General features: G+C 38.2%; 1 protein-coding gene across 12 annotated transcripts in view; it reads right to left on the bottom strand.

Moving 5' to 3' along the window:
• spag17 (sperm associated antigen 17) overlaps positions 1-20,188 on the bottom strand; it is a 319,560-nt gene that overhangs the window by 209,320 nt on the left and 90,052 nt on the right. For all 12 annotated transcript variants that reach the window (XR_009511839.1, XM_059968399.1, XM_059968400.1 and 9 more), the window contains 7 exons: positions 18,141-18,236; positions 17,761-17,865; positions 16,013-16,163; positions 12,080-12,304; positions 3,546-3,653; positions 2,785-2,849; positions 1,992-2,102 (listed from right to left, as the gene is read on the bottom strand). Coding sequence is in view for 11 of the 12 variants with exons in the window: in XM_059968399.1 (XP_059824382.1) it covers positions 1,992-2,102; positions 2,785-2,849; positions 3,546-3,653; positions 12,080-12,304; positions 16,013-16,163; positions 17,761-17,865; positions 18,141-18,236 (861 nt within the window). In the remaining variant the exon portion in view is untranslated. The remainder of the gene's footprint in view (positions 1-1,991; positions 2,103-2,784; positions 2,850-3,545; positions 3,654-12,079; positions 12,305-16,012; positions 16,164-17,760; positions 17,866-18,140; positions 18,237-20,188) is intronic.

Genomic DNA, 20,188 nt, shown 5'->3' with positions numbered 1-20,188 from the left:
AAAGGGTTACTATATGAAGGCTGACTATGGCTCTAGGTCTGTACTCCCTTGAACTCAGAAGAATGGGGGGGCGGTTGTCACTGAAACCTATAGAATGCTTAAATGCCTCAGTAGAGTGGATGTGGAGAGGATGTTTCCTATGATGGGGGAGTCTGGAACTAGAGGGCACAACCTTAGAATAGAGGGACATACATTTAGAACAGAGAAGAGAAGGAATTTCTTTTGCCAAAGAGTGGCAAATCTGTGGAATTCATTGCCAGGTCATTAGATATATTTAAGGTAGAGATTCTTGATTAGTCATGACATGAATGGTTACTGGGAGAAGGCGGGAGACTGGAGCTGAGAGGAATGGTGGCATTTCATGACTGAAATGGATCAGCCATGAAGAAATGGTGGAAAAGACTTGCTGGGCCAAATGGCCTAATTCTGTTCCCATATCAAATGGTTTTAAAATGTTGGTTCTAACAAATGAGCATTAAGCTCTTAAATTAGCACATATTATATGTGGAGAGCAAATTTAGTGAACTTGTAGATGTGAAGGCACTACACCTTCCAAATAGGTCATCTACAGTTTCACTGAGTCTTAGCTTGACATTGCAGAAGGTACATGACAGGATAATGTCTCTTTCTGGATCTCCGTGTCTTCATTTCAGAAGCCTGATTAGTGATATGTCCATTTCCATTCCATTTTCCTTCCCACATCTCCAATATGTCTATTCTAAAGATGAAGCTTTTCACTTAAATATCTTAATGTTGTATTCCTTACCCTCTACCATCATTTACAAAATCCACATCTCATCCACTTACCATACCTCTGCTCTCATCCTCCTCTCCTCCTAGACTGAGCAAGGTTAGGATTCCCCTGGTTCTCACTGTCTATTTCGCGAGCTTCTGCATTCAACATACGATATTTTGTAATTTTTGATTTCTTCACCAAATTTCTTCCACCCAGCCTTACCTTCATCTTCCTTCTCCTTTCAGCATTCCAAAGGCACTGTTCCCTTCCTGATTCCCCGGTCCTTCCATCTCCAACAATCATTTCCCTTCTCACACATGCAAATATAGGAGATAAAACACCTGTCCTTTTAGCTCTTCACCTTCCACCATCCAAGAACCAAACAGACCTTCTGAATGAAATGTGTTTCACTTGCACTTCTTCCAATCTAGTGTACTGTATTAGGTGCTCAGAATGTTGTCTTTTTCAAACACAGATGGGCTGATCTCTTTTCAGTCCACAGGGCAAAATGAATTGCCAGTAACTTTAATTCTTCATCCCAGTCAATCTTTGACCTATCTTTAGCCTGCAATGTTAGAATGAGCCAGAATGCAAATCTGAGCTGCAACACCTCATCTTCCATCTGAGCACACTTCACCATCAGTTTTGAAAATAAAATATAACAATTCCAGGTAACTTGCTTTCTCTGTAACAGTATTGGCCAGATTTGTTGTTGTCCAATATTGGATCCATTTTCTTTTTCACGAGCATAACCTATCAATTGTTTCCTACAGTTCTGCCTTTCACAGCTTTAGAAATTTTTCTTTGTATTCCTTCCAACATCTCTCATTAATCTATCAACCAAATGGCTTCACAAAGAGCTTACTAATGTCCATGTCTCACCCTTTTATAGATATTCCTTCTGCCCTATCCATTTACTCTCATCTCTACAATTTAAAATTAGCTTGTGCTTTACTTCTCTCATTCCTAGTTTTGATAAAGGGCCTTCCACCTTAAATATTAACTTTGCTTCACTTGCCACAAATTTTTAACATTCTAACATTTTCAGTTTTTAACTTAAAATATGTTCCTTTTTATTCTTCATTGACAAATGGACTTGAGCAATAAGTGATAAAGTTATATACAGTAAACAATCCTTGTGCTGTCCAACTTACTTGAAATACAGTACCTCCATTGATCTCCTATATATTACTACATAAAATTACATCATGGATGAAATTTAAAAATTTTTATGTTTCACTTAAGTTTATATTACCTGTGACAGAACAATTGGATCATGCTGCTCAGCATAACACCATTCCATCAGTGATCGGAGCTGCAGCTTTGCTATCTCTTTTATATCAGTCTTTAGAGTTTCAGCTTTATTCTAATGGGAATAAACACAATGTTTTGTTCTTCAAATTCTTTCTTGATTGATGCTAATTAAATTTTGAAAGTTAATTAGAATGTACAGTATATGTAGGATATAAATTGTCAGGTAAGTCCAAAGTCAATTACAAATATTTAAAGAGTGTCAACCAGAACCTGAATTGTTTTAAACACGTTGAGAACCACTGAATTACTTTGGTTTTTCAGTGAAACCAACTAGATTTTGGTATTCAGATGTCATCACACTTTGGAGAACACCAATAGTTCTTAAAGAATCATTACTGCATTTGCCATCCAGCCACTTAAAAATCACAGGTGAAATTCTAGGTTTTGAATTCGGCTGCCAAGAAATGCTTAGCTGCTATTACCATGCCCCAACCCAAATACTCCTACCAGGACAAGGTCAAAAATAAGATTGCATGGATCTAAATTAAATCAAACAAATGAAAAACAGCACTGAAAAACCAGATCATATCTGGTCTTTTGAATCACATAAGTCATTCAATGGTCTAGCTCTCCCGAGGCAGTCATTTCAAGGATTTCATACTGGAAAATGGTAGGTAATGTGCAGTCAATTTGCAAGATTTGTGCTATAATAAGTGTGGCTTATGGAATAATTTGATGGTATTTAAAGAACACTGCTTTTAACATGCTTTAAGCTCAGAACTTTTAGTTCATACCTTTTCAGTTAAACTCTCTCTTCTACTTTGCTCCTCAACCATTTCAGAAGCACCTACAACTTCCTCTGAAAATAAAATTAAAATCTGAGTTTATATCTTTGGACACTTTTTACAGGTCAATTTTACATGCATGAAAAGCTGGTGAGGTATGTTCAATATATTAACAGCACATATTCAGAAATTTACATCATATTACCAAAAATGTTCCTGCCATTTCATGGTCAACACTAGCTTGATTTTCCAGCATTAGCAACAGCCTCAGTGGCACTGGGGAAATTGACTTTACGCTATTAAAATCAACTAATCAGTGACCTCTTAGAACAGAGGTAAGGAAGAATTTTTTTATGGTGGTGGTGGCCAAGTCTGGTAGGTGTATTTAAGGTGTAAGTTTATAGTTTCCTGGTTGATCAGGGCATCAAAGGATATGGGAAGAAGGCAGGTGTATGGGATTGAGTGGGATCCAGGATCAGCCATGATTGAATAGTGGAGCTGATTGATGGGCTGAACAGTCTAATTCTGCTCCTATTTCTTATGGTATCATGATCTTAATAGTGTTAATAATCTTAACTGCATTAAAGCAGTTAATAGGGAGAATACTTGGAAAATTATACCCAAATATAGCCAAGACTAAGATTTTGCTTAGAAAATTACTTCAAATTTTACAAAATATCTTAGGTTCCTTAAAATGACATTGATTTTGATATAATATTTATTTTTATGGGGAGCTTGAAGAAATCAAGTACAAATATAACAATTAATACCTGAACAAAGTGGTTCCTTACAGGACATGCTGCATTTCCTAGAATTTTGTCTATTAAACTTTAGAGGACATGTTTCTGATTCTTCTGAGACATTGGTCAATATGTACCCTGGAAGAAAAACGTAAAAACTCAGCTATTGAATGCAAATCATTATTTCATTGTCAAGATTAACTCAGAGGAGCCAAACAGTATACGACATGAAGACAAATTTAAAAAAAAAAGCTGTTTATTGGTGCAGCTTGTTTTCCCTGAGGATTTTAATTTTAAACCTTTAGTAAATATTTCAAAAATACTAAAATACCATTAAAGGTTTATATTTTCCTCCAGAAAGTATGTGGGTTTTAACTGTCTGCAGTGGTGCTTGCAAAAATTGCAATGGAATGCTTGGTGAGGCTGAGGAACGTGACTGGTCAGGATTATGATTGATAACTTATGATTGTACACCTAGAATGTGGAAGAAAAGTTGTATCAGGGCCAGGAATTTACTCTTTTCTTAATTCACAAGTGTGATATGAGCATTGCTGAGGCCAGCATTTAATGCTTGTTGCTAATTATTGCTGAGAACATGGCGGTGAGTTCTTTCTTGAACTTGTAGTGAATTGCAGGCCAGACAGCACCTATGGGAGGAGGTAATAACAATGTTTCAGGCCGAAACCCTTCGTCAGGAGTGAAGTAACATGGGACGATCTAGGGGGGGATAAGAAGTGGGGGGAGGGATAAAGTAGAGAGCTGGGACGTGATAGGCTGGAGGGAAATGGGCTGGGGGAAGATAGCTAAGGGGAAGGCTGCTGAGTTCTGCCAGCATTTTGTGTGTTTTTTATTCTTTCTTGAACTTGTCCATTTTTTTCCCAGCAGATCAGGCAGCATCTATGAAGGGAAATGACCAGTTGAAGTTTTGGGGCAACAGCCTTTACCTGGACCTGAAATATCAATGTTTTGCATATATTGTTGAAATATTAGCTTTCCCTTTCAAAAGTTTCATAATGAATGATAATAATGATTGGATCTTATAGGATGTTTGGATGTGTGGACGTTTGAAGGATTGTTTGGATAAAATGTCTCTCAAATGGAGTGGCAGTATGTAACAAAGCAAGTCTGAGAGGGCAGTAGAGTTGTGGTTTGGAGCAAATCACAAGACCTATTATGTCTCACAATTGCTCCAATTTTACGGTAACTCTGATAGAAATAAGTGCTTAGACAAGCAATGATTGGTTCATCCTCATCTCCTTCCTGATCCATATTTTCTTCACCCAAAGTCCCTTTGTCTACTTCAATACAAGATCTTTTCTGCTGCAGAATATTGTGTTGGATAAAGCACGTTAATGCCATTCAAGGCATCCTCATTAGCAAATGTCAGTGGCTGGCATCAGGCCTATCTATCCGGCCAATGTGTGCCTTGTAACATATCAATAACTTGCTGAATATCACATCTGGTGGCCATCTAGCTTTTGTTGCTGAGACTTCCTCATGTGCATTTTGAGCCAAGTTTCAAACAGGTACTTTGATTACTATGCTTTCAGCCCAGTTCATGCTGACCAATGTGCCACGTTTGCTTGCATTTGGCTCAAATCAGAATCAGAATCAGCTTTATTATCACGGGCATGTGACATGAAATTTCTCAACTTAGTAGCTGCAGCAGCTCAATGCAATACATAATCTAGCAGAGAGAGAAAATAAAATAATAAATACCTAATAATAAATAAACAAGTAAATCAATTACATGTATTGAATATATTTAAAAGAATGTGCAAAAACAGAAATACTGTATATTAAAAAAGTGAGGCAGTGTCCAAAGCTTCAATGTCCATTTAGGAATCGGACGGCAGAGGGGAAGAAGCTGTTCCTGAATCACTGAGTGTGTGCCTTCAGGCTTCTGTATCTCTTACGTGATGGTAACAGTGAGAAAAGGGCATGCCCTGGGTGCTGGAGGTCCTTAATAATGAAGATACCGCTCCCTAAAGATGTCCTGGGTACTTTGTAGGCTGGTACACAAGATGGAGCTGACTAGATTTACAACCTTCTGTAGCTTCTTTCGGTCCTGTGCAGTAGTCCCTCCATACCAGACAGTGATGCAGCCTGTCAGAATGCTCTCCGTGGTACAACTATAGAAGTTTTTGAGTGTATTTGTTGACATACCAAATCTCTTCAGATTCCTAATAAAGTATAGCCGCTGTCTTGCCTTCTTTATAATTACATCGATATGTTGGGATCAAGTTAGAACCTCAGAGATCTTGACACCAAGGAACTTGAAGCTGCTTGCTCTCTCCACTTCTGATTCCTCTATGAGGATTGGTTTGTGTTCCTTCGTCTTACCCTTCCTGAAGTCCACAATCAGCTCTTTCGTCTTACTGACGTTGAGTGCCAGGTTGTTGTTGCGGCACCACTCCACTAGTTGGCATATCTCACTCCTGTATGCCCCCTCATCACCACCTGAGATTCTACCAACAATGGCTGTATCATCAGCAAATTTATAGATAGTAGTATTTAGGCTATGCCCAGCCGCATGTCATGTGTATACAGAATAGAGCAGTGGGCTAAGCACACACCCCTGAGGTGTGCAAGTGTTGATTGTCAGTGAGGGGAGAATGTTATCACCAACCCACACAGATTGTGGTCCTCCGGTTAGGAAGTCGAGGATCCAATTGCAGAGGGAGGTACAGAGGCCCAGGTTCTGCAACTTCTCAATAGGATTGTGGGAATGATGGTATTAAATGCTGAGTTATAGTCGATGAACAGCATCCTGACATAGATGTTTGTGTTGTCCAGGTGCTCTGATGCTGTGTGGAGAGCCATTGAGATTGCATCTGCCGTTGACCTATTGTGGCGACAGGCAAATTGCAATGGGTCCAGGTCCTTGCTAAGGCAGGAGTTCAGTCTAGTCATAACCAACCTCTCAAAGCATTTCATCACTGTCGATGTGAGTGCTACCAGGCGGTAATCATTCAGGCAGCCCACAGTATTCTTCTTAGGCACTGGTATGATTGTTGCCTTTTTGAAGCAAGTGGGAACTTCTGCCCATAGTAGTGTGAGATTGAAAATGTCCTTGAATTTTCCTGCTATTTGGTTGGCACAGGTTTTCAGAGCCTTACCAGGTACTTCATCAGGACCTTCTGCCTTGTGAGGGTTCACTCTCTTTAAAGACAGCCTAACATCAGCCTCTGAGACAGAGATCACAGGGTCACCAGGTGCAGCAGGGATCTTCACATCTGCAGTTATAGTCTCCCTTTCAAAGCGGGCATTGTTGAGTTAATCTGGTAGTGAAGCATCGCTGCAATTTATGCTATCGGGTTTCGCTTTGTAGGAAGTAATGTCTTGCAGACTCTGCCAGAGTTGTGCATCTGATAACACCTCCAACCTCATTTGAAAACCCTCCAGACATTTGTTTGTTTATTTAGAGATACAGAGTGGAATAGGCCCTTCAAGCCACACCACCTAATCACTGGAGAATTTACAATGACCAACTAACCTACTAACTGGTATGTCTTTGAAAGGTGGGAGGAAACACACACATTCCATATGGAGGATATACAAGCTCCTTAAAGAAAATGCCTGGATTAAACTCTGAACTCAGATTTCCCAAGCTGTAACAACATTGTGCTAACCATTACACTATCATGGCACCCATTTCCTGTATGAATGTCTTTTAAATATTGCATTTGTACCCACCTCAAACACTTCTTCTAGCTGCTCGTTCCATGTACCCAACACCTACTATATGAAAAATCTGCCCTTCCTTCTTCCCCTCTCACCTTAAAGGTATGTGTGCTGTTTATAGACTCACTTACCTTGAGAAAAAGTTTGTGACCATGCAGCTTATACCCCTCAAGAACTTATAAATCTTTAAACGTCACTGTCAGTCTCCTTCACTCTAGGGATAACAGCCTCAGCCTATTCAGTTTCTCTCTCTGGTCCTGGCAACATCCTTATAAATCTTTTCTGCACCATTTCTACCTGCATCATATCATTCCTATAAAGTGGCCATCAGAAATGCACATAGTATTCCAGGTGCAGTCTGACCAACATCTTGTGCAGTTGTAACATTGTGTCCCAACTCTTGTACCCAGTTCCCCATCTGATGAAGGCAAGCAGGTTACATGCATTCTTCAGTACCCTGCTTCATCACTTTCGAAGAATGATGTGCTTTAACTCCTAATCTCTTTGGTCTACAGCACTCCCCATGACATTGCCATTCACTGTGTAGGCCCTGTCCTCGTCTACCTTCCAAATTGCATCACTTCACAACTCTATGAAGTAAATTCAATCAGTCCTTCCACCAATTTTCTTAGATGCTCTAAATCCTGCTGTAAATTAGAAAACTTTCTTCACTGTCCACTAAGCCACCAATTATAGTGTCATCCACAAAGTTACTAATCATGCCAACGACCAACTTCCAGTACTTCATCTAGGCCCCTGAAAGCTTTTTCTCTTGCTTCCCACAATGCTCTCCATTTGATTAGACCTCTTGAATTTATCCACATTTACACACCCCAAGAACATTATCACTTCCTTTTTTGTAATGGCAATATGCTTTGGCATATCATTGTCTTTGACCTGAACTCACTAGCTTCCATGACTTTGATTATGGTAAAGGGATCAGCCACAATGAAATGGCAAAGTAGACTCGATGGGCTAACTATTCAACCCCCACAACTATTTTCACATTTTACTGTCTCAGTTTCTAAATTTAAAATATATTGAAGTAGCATTTTTTGAGCTCATCTATAAAATATTATGCATTATGTGAAAACAAAAGAAAAATTCCAAAACCTGTCAACAATTTCCTAAAAATTAAAAACTTAAGATGTGAGACTGAAAAAGTATTCATCTCCTTTGTAATTACTATACTAACTTTCCTAAGGTGAAATGTATGGTCTTACCAACTCACCCAATTTGCTGATGTAGTAAATTGGAGGATCACCTGTTTAAGAATAAATAACCCCTCTCTCAACAGTATGGACTTTCAAGGCAAATCAGGGAAATGATAATAGAGAAGCACAAATCAGGGGAGGGTACAAGACCATCTCAAAGGCACCGAACACACCTCGGAACTCAGTGCAGTCCATTGTGAAAAAGTGGAAAAAATATGAAACCACAGCTACACAGCCTAGGTCAGGACTACCCTCTAAACTTAGTTTCTGGGAAAGAATGGCATTTGTAAGAGAGGCTACTGCAACACCAGCAGTCACTCTGAATGAGCTGCAGAAGTCAGTGGCTGCAACTGGAGATTAAGTTCATGGCTCCTCAATCTTTAAGGACTTGCACAAAAAGGGAATACATGCAAGAATGGCAAGGAAGAAGCCCTGGCTTAAAAAAAGCATACCCTTGCCCATAAAGACTTTGCAAAGCATCACATAGAAGATAGTGTAAAGATGTGGAAGAAGATCTTGTGGTTGGATGAAACTAATATGAACTTTTTGGCCTCAATACTAAGTAGTATATGTGGCATAAATCTAATACTGCTCATCAACCACGTAATGTAGGAGTAAAGTATGCTATCAGAATCAGTTTTAATATCATTGGCATATGTTGTGAAATTTGTTGTTATTCGTCAGCAGTACATTGCAATACATAATAATAAACTATAAATTACAGTAAGTATATATACATTAAAAATAATGCAAAAAGAGAAAAAAAAAGTAGAGAGGTAGAGCCCATGGGTTCAAAGTCCATTCAGAAATCTGATGGCAGAGTGGAAGAAGTTATTGCTGAATCACTGAGTCTAAGCCTTCAGGCTCCTATATCTCCTCCCTGATGGTAGCAGTGAGAAGAGGGCATATCCTGGGTGATGGTGGTCCTTAATGATAGATGCCACCTTTGAGGCATCACTCCATGAAGACGTCTTGGATGCTGCGGAGGCTAGTGCTCATGATGGAGCTGAGTTTACAACTTCCTGCAGCCTATTTTGATGCTGTGCAGTGGCCCTCGCCCATACTGGATGTTGATGTTGCAAATCAGAATGCACTCCATCTGTAGAAATTTGCAAGAGTCTTTGATGACATACCAAATCTCCTTGAACGCTTAATGAAATATAGCTGCTGTTGTGCCTTGTTTGTGTCTGCATCAATATGCTGAACTCAGGATAGATCCTCAAAGATGTAAACACCCAGGAACTTGAAACAGCTCTCCCTTTCCCCTACTGATCCTTCGTGCACAATCAATTCTTTGGTTTTGCTGAACTTGAGTGCAAGGTTGTTGGTGCAACAGCACTCCACCAGCTATTTTGCTCCTGTACGCCTTCTTGTCACCATCTAAAATTTTGCCAACAATAGTTGTATCATTAGCAAATTTATAGATGGCATTTGTGCGGCACAGCATCAGGGGTGTAGAGAAAGTATAGCAGTGCTCATGTCCTCTGTTTTCCCTCTTCTTATATGTACCCCTACATCCCTTTGACTCCTCAAGAGGTTCTCTAAGCCCAAATTCTAGAGGTGTTCCAGTGTTGATTATCAGCAAGGTGGACATGTTATTTCTGATCTGCACAGACTGTAGTCTTCTGACGAGGAAGTTGAAGATGCAGTTGCAGAATCTACTTGCAGCTTTTCAACAGCAGGGACTGGAAGTCTGCTCAGGATTGATGGAAAGATGAATGCTACTAAATATGGGGAAATCCAGGTTAAAAACTAGCTAGCCGTTTGGGGAGGAAGTTCATCTTTCTGCAGGACAATGGCTCAAAGCACATTGCCAGAGCAACCATGGAGTGGCTTCGATGAAGAAAATTGATGCCCTTCAGTGGCCCAGTCAGAAAATGGACCCCAACCCAATGTAATACTCATTTATGTGACCAAAGGGTTGGGGGCTGAATACAAGGCACTGTATAAACTTACTAAACTCATATAATTTCTTAGGATTTTCTTTCACCTTTTTTGCTTGTGCTATCTGATGTCCTTTGTTTGCCCTCCTCTTAAATATACTCCTGCATCCCTTTGACTCTTCAAGAGGTTCTCTTGATCCCAGCTGCCCATACATATCATTGGTACACTTTTTCCTGATCAGAACCTCAATATCCCTTGTCAACCACGGTTCTCTCATCTTTGTTAGCCATGGCCTTCAAAACTTGGCACTTCTTGCTATCTTTACACTTCCACTTACCTGCAAACAGCCTCTCCCAAACAACTGTTGCAAGTTCATGTCTGATACCTTCAAACTTTAGCTTGCCCCAATTTAGGTCCTTAGCATAGAGCAGATTTAATAATTTTCCATAATTGATTGAAAACTAATAGAATTATGGCTATTAGTCTCCCTTCTTGCCCAGCCTCATTTCCCAACAGGAGGTCAGGTATTGCCAACCCCTACCCCTCTTCAGTAGGGCTGTCTACACATTCCTAAATAAACTTCCCTGGACAGGCCTAACACATTCTGCCCCATCCTTGAGCACTATATCAGTCCCAGTCAAAGTTAGGGAAATTACAACAACTAGTCTTACAATTCTATTATTCCTACACCCACGTATCTGCAATTTCCCTACATATCTGCATGTTACATATCTGCATGTGAAATTCCCAGTGGCTATTGGATGGGGCCTAAAATATAATTCCTAAAAGTGATCTTCCCCTTCTTATTTCCACTCATACAGCCTCAGTGGACGTTCTCATTCCCCCTCCCCTAGAATATTCTTTAAGTACTGCCCTGATGTTCTCCCTAACTCTGTCCTCTTTTACTCTCACCTCTATCATGCTTATAGCATCTGTACCTCAGAATCTTGAGCTGCTAGCCTTGCCCATCCCTCTACCATGCTCCTCTAAAAGATGTGTTAGCAGTTTTGAATATTACAATCCTGGTTTAAATGTTATTAAATGGTTCTTGTAATATTTGCTATCTAACACACACATTTAAGATAGATATGTTGATCAGTGTGTATATATATATAGAGAGAGAGAGAGAGAGGGAGAGAGAGAGAGAGAGAGAAAGCGCAATCATTACATAGTTATTTAATTGCTTTTTGCTTAATTTTAAGTAAAGATTAACCTCTAGCAGTCAGATGGATCATTGGCAATAATTTCAATTTAAAATCTTCACACCTATTCAACATAATAACATAAGTTTGAAAAGTAGATTAACCTTAGAAATTTGCAGATGACTCCACTATTGCTAGAAGAATCTCAGATAACAATAAGGAAGACTACAGGAGTGAGATGGATTGGCTGGTTGAGTAGTGTTACAACAACAATCTCACACTCAACATCTCCAAGGAATTGGTTGTGGACTTCAGGAAAAGGAAGTTGACAGAACATACACCAGTCACATTGAAGCTCAGCAGTGGAAAGGTTGAGCAGCTTTAATTTCATGAGTGTCAATGATTCAATTAGCAGCTTCTTCTCCTCTATCGTCAGATTTCTGAAAGGCCCACGAACCCTGGAATACTACTTCATTTCCTCCTTTTTTAGCATTATTTATTTTGTAACTTATAGTCATTTTATGTATTTGCTCTATATCATTGGTGCAAAACCAAAAATTTCACATGATATAAGACAGTGGTAATAAACCAGATTCTGAGTCTTATAATTTAAGGAATTTCATCTTGTTTCAGGGATTACCTGAATTATTGTTCTGTGCATCAATCTTCTTGATATTAGCAATTTCTTTCATTTCTTTTGCAAAGCTGACAGGGTCATCCCAGGGTATAGATGTCAGTTTAAAATTTTCTTCAAATGTGTCTTCCTTTTCTTCCAATTCTCCATTCTCATCCACTTTAGTGAGCTTCAAGCTTTCAAACAAAAATTGCTTGAAAGCTCTTTCCACCTCAGAACTTGTTATCTTTTCTAGGTAAAATAATACAAAGCGCAAATTGTCAGTTGGAAGAACCACAGAGATCACCAACCTTGCATCAATGTGAAACATCTTCTTAAATATTATGATCCTGGATTAAATGTTATTAAATGTTATTACATCTGCACAAGACTTTCTGCAGATGCTGGAAATCTTGAGCAATACACAGAAAAAGTTGGAGAAATTCAGCGGGTCCGGCTGAACTACCTTCAGCTTTTTGTGTGTATTGAACCTTAAACATTGACTCTATTTTTCTTTCTTATTTCAATTATTTCCTGGATTTTTAGTGTACAATGTATTCAACAGTGGTCTTCATAAAAGACCAACTATGTTAATTACTAGAATAAAATCATGAATCTTACAAACTCATCTATTGCAAGTGCATCAGTATACTGCACAGTTGGAATGGAGCCTGCAACATGGCTGCTGAGCGCAGCGTCATCTTGGCAAAGAACAACAGAGTCTCTTCCACCTCAGACAGTTGAAAAAGTTTGGTCTGGATGCCCAAATCCTATGAACTTTCCATGGGGCACAATTAAGAGCATCCTGACTGGTATGGGAACTGTACTTCCCTCAATCGCAGGACTCTGCAGACAGTGATGCGGACAGCCCAACACATCTGTAGATGTGAGCTTCCCACTGTTCAGGCCATTTACAAAGACAGGTGTGTAAAAAGGGTCTGAAGACCATTGGGGACCCAAGCCACCCCAACCACAAACTGTTCCAGCTGCTACCATCCAGGAAATGGTACCGCAGCATAAAAGCCAGGACTAATAGGCTCCAGGACAGCTTCTTCCACCAGGCCATCAGACTGATTAACTCATGCTGACACAACTGTATACCTATGTTATATTAACTATCCTATTGTACATACTATTTATTATAAATGACTATAAATTGCACATTGCACATTTAGACAGAGATACAATGTAAAGATTTTTAGTCCTCATGTATTTGAAGGATGTAAATAATAGTCAATTCAATAGAAAAGATTATCTTAATTTTCCTCATGTTCTTTATGAACAATGCACAAGTGATTCATACAATAGTTAAATATGCAAAGTCAATTATGATCTTAAAATGGTAACATCCCATAAGTACCAATGAAATGACATGTTTTTATGGTGTTTGTTGACGGTGAAGTGTACGCATGTATATCCCTGGTTTGAATATTGTCATTATATCTTTGATTCTCTTAAACATAAGATATTATGGATTTAAAAGGACAAGAATGGTACCTTTGGTAATGTAACTCTTCCTTGAAATGTGAAATGAGGAGTCATTAGATTTTTTTTTGATTTTGCAAGATCATAAATTACTGTGCACATTTTTGGGCAAAAATAAAATTAGCATGTATTCAAAATATTAAAAGGGGAAAAGAACATGCAGATTTGTGATCCCAAGATACAAATATTATCAAATGCATATAACTATGCCTTTAGCATAGTTACAGAGGTGGAGCAGCTTTAAATAATTTCCCTATCAAGATGTTAATTAGTAAGTATCTACATTATCAGCAAAACATGAATAAACAAAATTATTTTTGGTCTGAATATATTTATATTAAGTAAGATGGTGACATGCATGGACACAGTGGCCTCTACCGGGCCAATCAAAGGTGTTATTGCCTTTTTTAAAGATCTTTTTTATGATGGTAAGACACTGCTGGTCATTAAAAACTTTAAGTTCTGCAAGTCTATTCCAACAGTGAGTGGCACATTGGCAGAGAAGCTTGAAAGGCTGGACATGGTGTGGACTATGTTGCTTCCTGCTACAGAAAGGTATCATAGTCAGTGCTCCAAGGCTGTGTGCAGTCTAACAGCAAGACATTATCTTAGTCATTTTTCTTGTGATTGCAAGACCCTGTTGGACATTGGTAATATGGAATGCTGCAAGAGTGGTTCATTGGTTCATTGGCAGGAATACAGTGGGAGAGTTGCACGGCCTTGTTGTAAAGCAGACTAGGCCTCATGCAGCGGTGTCGCTTGTTATAGCTGTCCAGAAGAAGTGATGCCAGATGCAGTGTGGTGTGATATCCATGCTAGCATCAGTGCTGCCTCCAGTGTTTGCTTGGTGGAAGGCAAGCTGGATTGTGTTTGTCTGCAGACTGCTATGGGGATGTTTTTGCTGAAAATTAGGACTTTGGGTATATATTTTTTTTGTGTGATAGCAGTACATTTACTGCTAACTTATTCTGTATCGGCTATCTTGCATTATATATGCTGTGTTGTATATGACTGTTACTACTGTGTTTTGCACCTCTGTCTCAGAGGAAGCTGTTGTGTTTGGCTGTTTTCATGGGTATTCATGTATGGCTGAATGATGGCTATTAAACTTTAACTTGAACTTTATAATTGTAGGAATTATACAATGACAGGAGTGGATATAGGAAGGCACATAACTAGATTTTAAGCAAAGTTTAGTCTTTTGATTTATTTGTCAATTTGGAGAATCATCAGTTATACAGAAGTGAGGGGATACGATGGGAGAATTCTCATAGAATGATACCTGAATATTTTAACATGGTAGAGTTTCTATTCATCCTAATCAGGAACATGGAGCTTCCCAGTTGGATTTATAAAGAGAACACCAACACAAATGCTGACAACTAGACAAAAAAAAAGGCAGCAAGGCACTGAAGAGTCCCAGAGGTAAGAACTACAGTCTATTAAAAAACTGTAATTGAGGCTAAGGCCTCCCGCAGGTCAATGTCCAAGGTCAAATGTTGAAGAGAGAGCTTTCATTCTTTACCTAAAGATCCTCAGTTTCTTCATCACTGGGTAACGGAGAATTTATCAGTTGCATTTGGATTGCCTCTGCTAACATTTATTTGAAGTGGACTAAGAAAGATTGGCTATTGGAAGACTAAGTGGGGATAGAAGTGACTGAATTTCCTCACAGTCTACACAACAATTCCATCCAATTTTAGACAGGATTGTAGAAGGGAATTCAGCACATCATCCTTGTCTTTAGGCTACTATGAATCTAATAAGTCATAAACTAAATGTCTTTAACATTGATTATCTAACACAAATTGATAATGGACAGGGTATCAAAATGTATTTTAATAAGAAACTTAGTATTGTCATTTAATGTCCTGAAGCAAAATTTAAAATACCATTTAAAAAACTGTTATTCTCAAACAGTGTATAAAACACAAAGCTTTCTTCATTCTTTCAGCAAAGGTGATAATGAACTTGAAAGAATAAGTAGTCTCTTTGAAGTGATGAAGATTTTCCAGATTAAATATACCTTATGAGCAATCTTAGGCCTCTGTTTTAGAGGGAGCTATAGAGAGATGTAGCATGCTACCAGATGCCATGGCACAGTAATTCCATGTTGATCAACTAATCTCATTTTTTATTTTGTCACATTCTCATCAATTTTCATGATCTATTTCTCACTATATTCTTCCACTCATCTACACATGAGGATCAATTTACAATGATGAATTAACTTACAAACAAGCATGTCTTTGTTGTGTAGTAGGATAATGGAGTATCCACATGTGGTATTAGCAAGAATGTACAAATATAATCCATGTAGTGCCAGGATTGAATATGGGACTCTAGTTAGTATTGCAAAGTTCTACTATTTGTGCTGCCCTAACTATTGTATTATTCATTACATTAATATCAACAAACCGCAAAATGAGGTAGACACAAATATTTGAATGAAAAAGTTGTGTTGTAATATCTTACCACTGGTACAATAGTACATAAGATCTTGAATACTGGCCAGTCGTTTATCATCAATCTCAGGCAAAGGGGGAGTAAAATTAAGAAGCTTTGTTATTGGTAACTTCTTCATCATTTCCTGCTCAACTTTAGCAGGATCAAAGCCATGTATTACCTGAAACAGCAGCAAGATCCAAATATTCAATTTCTTAAAAAACTGTTTTATCTCAAAAACTTTGAATGAGTAACAGAAGAGAAAGAAACATAGGAATTGGAATGGGCTGTTTAGACATTTTAACCTATTCCACCATTCAAAAATATCACAGTATTATGATTTAATTCCATAAACTGACCTTTTCTGTATATTACTTCAATAAATTTAGTTAGCCAATATCCATCCATCTCAGGTTTAAAATAGACATTTAAGCTAGTTTCAACTGTTGTTTTTAAATGCAGCCTTTGTCAGGTTAAAGTACTTCCTAACTCCTGCCATAAAGTACCTTTTTCTAATTTTTAAATAGTGCTCATAAGACCCGGATTCTCCAGTGAGAAGAAACTGTTTTCTTCTATCCAGCCCATCACTTTCCAATGGAGAATTCAACCCTAGTTCAGAAATCTTCACAATTTATCCTTATACTCCAGATATCATTCTGATAAATCTACAAAGTAAATTATCCCAAGACAGAGAACCCAGAGATTTATGAAGATATAACATAGCATCTGCCACTTGTTCTCTAAATTATCTTTTTTGATTATTTTCTGAACAAGTCCAGAATATTTTAAAGATCTATGTACATGGGCTTTCAAGTCACTATGAAGGTTCATTATTAGCTTTCCATTATTAATAAGCAGTGTGCACAATATCACTATCACTGTCAATTGTGAAGTAGTTTATAATTGTTATATTGAATATCTTGCACAGTTTCATATATTTATTTAATTTAAAATCTAAAAAATAGATTACAACTGCTAGAATGTCATTTTATATGGTTTTGCTAATAAGTCATGGATATAATGTATAGGCAATTAATGATTAATTTTCTGTTAAAACATATAATCAAAATCTGAGACTGCATTACAATCAGATGATTGTATAAATAGAAATAGTAATCAATTACTGGAGATAAAGTTCTTAGGTATATATGTAATAGGTAAATAAAAACTCAACAATGGAAAATGCTGTAAGTCTTCAACTGTAACCTGAAACATTAACTGTTTCTTTTGTTAGAGATGCTGAATGTTTATAGCATTTACTGTTTTTTTTGCTTCCAGTATCTGCTGTTTCTTTAAAATTTCAAAGGAAAAACATGTTTGTTTTTAAATTAAAATCATCAGCTTAACTTTTGAAACTACTAACAAGATAAAAACTCTTCAAATGACACTCCATTTCCAGGAAAGATACTACTAACAAGGTCAAAGATATCAAAGATGCACTTTTCTTCCTTGTTATTAGGTAACTATACAAGACAAAAGACCAAAAAAAGGAAGCTGAGACCAAAAATGTAATCTGTTACCAAATATCAAACATTTTATAGTACAAAAGAAAATGAAGGGTTTATTTAGCTGTTCTCAAGAAATTGTGTTTATTGTAAGGATTTTTAGAGATTCATAGTTCTACTGCATAAGATTAAATCTAAAGTCAGCAGCTGAAAAACAAATTAGTGAAAAATCAAAGAACAGCCAGTTTATTCAGCATACATTTATAATACCTCTCAACCACACAGAACTACTGAGCGGGCAAACGACATTGACATTTACAAAAACCTAGGTACCTGTAGATGATGAGTCCGCTGTGTCATAGTGTCATGCAGATTAAGGAGCAAGGGCTGCTTTCCATATGGCCTCTTTTGTTCATATTTGCCCATTTCAATTACTTTCTGTGTAATTACATCAATAAGAAAAAAAATCATATAACCATCAGATTTAACTGTTTAAAAATCTATCCATGGTTACAAAGTTCCACATATTTTAAGAAAAAACAGAAGCAGCCTTGGTAAATGAGTGTCAGGATTAATATTTTAAAACCTAAACATAAATTCGTAGCATCTTAAGATTAGAATGAGGGCTTCAAATTTATCTAGATTTATGATTAGATTCAGAAAATTGAAAATATTTGTAGCTCTCTTAACTGTAGTTTGAATGGGAGAGGTACCTGATTCTCCTCCTCAAACACAGGTAGCTGTATATCTTGTTTTGGCTTGGCACCTTCTTCATTTGGTAGTGGCTCATCTCCTTTTATTATGTCATTCTGCATGCATCACAACAAAAATGAAAGCTGATCACTATTGATATTTCAGTTACATTATCTGTTTCTGATTGTATTTAAATATAAACATTCTTCCACTTTAAAGACACAAATGCAAATAAAAATTTTCCTTTTATCTCAGCTGTCTATGACAGTTCCATTTCTTACACTCCCATACTAACTAACTCCTTTCTCTCATTCTCAGGATAAGGTTTTTCTTGTTCACTAGGCTCCACATCCAATGTCATTCAGCCTAACATTTCTTTTTACTTAGTTTACGCTCTTCGTCAGTCACAATGCTGTCTCCTCAACATTGTGATCAGTTTGCATGTTCTGTACACAAATGTGACTCTGAACTATGTATGTTCTTGTCATTTTATTTCTATACTACTCAATCTGCCATCACTAATACTTAGCTGCCAGAAATGTTCTATTAAAGTTCAATAGCCCATCTTACAATAAAGGCATTTTATATACTTTATAACATAAACATTGGATTCTTTTTTGAGACAGCAGCTGCTATCTCTTGACCATTATCTTTTACCCTCCCAACTGTGTGAGTAAGCACAGCTCCAATACAAATTTGCCAGTGACATCACTGTTGGCTTTATCGTGGATGGCGATGAGTCTGTGTACAGGAGTGAGACAGAACTTGTGATTAAGTTCAGAAGTAGAGAATAAGAACTCAGACTCCTGGGTATTAACATCTTAAGCACAACACACAGATGCAATCACAAAAAAAGGCATGCCTGACTCTCTGCTTTCTTAAGGAGATTTGGCATGTCACCAAATACTCTAACAAACTTCTATAAATGCATTGTTTAAAGTATCCAAATAGGTTACATCATGACCTGGTGTGGCAATTTCAATACACAGGGATACAAAAAACTGGTGGCAAAGCTAATGGACAGAACTCCAGGCAATGATGCTAGGTGGCAGAAAGAAAGAATAAAACCATACTTGAGTGAATTGCTACAGCATCTGGTGACCCTTTGCTATCTGTTTCAGACGCTGACATCAAAATATCTTTCAAGTGGGTGAACACTGACAAGCACAGGCATTGATGGCGTCTGTGGCAGGACATTGAAAACCTGTGCCAACCAACTGGTGGGAGTGTTCAAGGACATCTTCAACGTCTCTCTGCTGCAGATAAGAGGTTCTTACCTGCTTCAAAAGGGGATCAATCATAGCAGTGCTCAAGAAGAGCAGGGTGAGATGGCTAAATAACTATCGCTCCATAGCACTCACATCTACTGTGATGACAAATAAGAGAACATCTGCAGATGCTGGAAATCCAAGCAACACACACAAAATGCTGGAGGAACTCAGCAGGTCAGGCAGCATCAACGGAAAAGAGTACAGTCGATATTTTGTCTGAGACGCTTCAGCAGTAGACGAGAAGTCAGAGTTAGAAGGTGGGAGGAAGGGAGGAAGAAACACAAGGTGATAGGTGAAACCTGAAGGAAGAGTAAAGAGCTGGGAAGATGATTGGTTAAAGAGATACAGGGCTGGGGAAGGGGGAATCTAACAGGGGAACACCGAAGGCCAGGAAAGAAAGAAAAGACAGGAGGCTATGGATGGACATGTTGGAATGGGATTGGGGAGTGGAATTTAAATGGGTGACCACTGGGAGATCCCGTTTTTTTTCCTGGCAGACGAAGCATAAGTGCTCGGTGAAGCGGTTTCCCAATCTATGGCGGGTCTCACCAATATATAGGAGGATATACTGGGAGCACAGGATACAGTAGATAACCCCAATAGCCACTGGTGAAGTGTTGCCTCACCTGAAAAGACTGTTGTAGTAAGGGAGGAGGTATAGGGATAAGCGTAGCACTTGTCCGACTTGCAAGTATAAGTGCCAGGATGGAGTTCAGTGGGGAGGGACTACTGGACAAGGAAGTCACGTAGGGAGTGATCCCTGCAGAAAGCAGAAAGTGGGGTAGAGGGAAAGATGT

Source organism: Hypanus sabinus, chromosome 4 (assembly GCF_030144855.1).
Source record: "Hypanus sabinus isolate sHypSab1 chromosome 4, sHypSab1.hap1, whole genome shotgun sequence".
NCBI classification, from domain to species: domain Eukaryota; kingdom Metazoa; phylum Chordata; class Chondrichthyes; order Myliobatiformes; family Dasyatidae; genus Hypanus; species Hypanus sabinus.
This window is presented reverse-complemented; position numbering and strand designations above follow the sequence as displayed.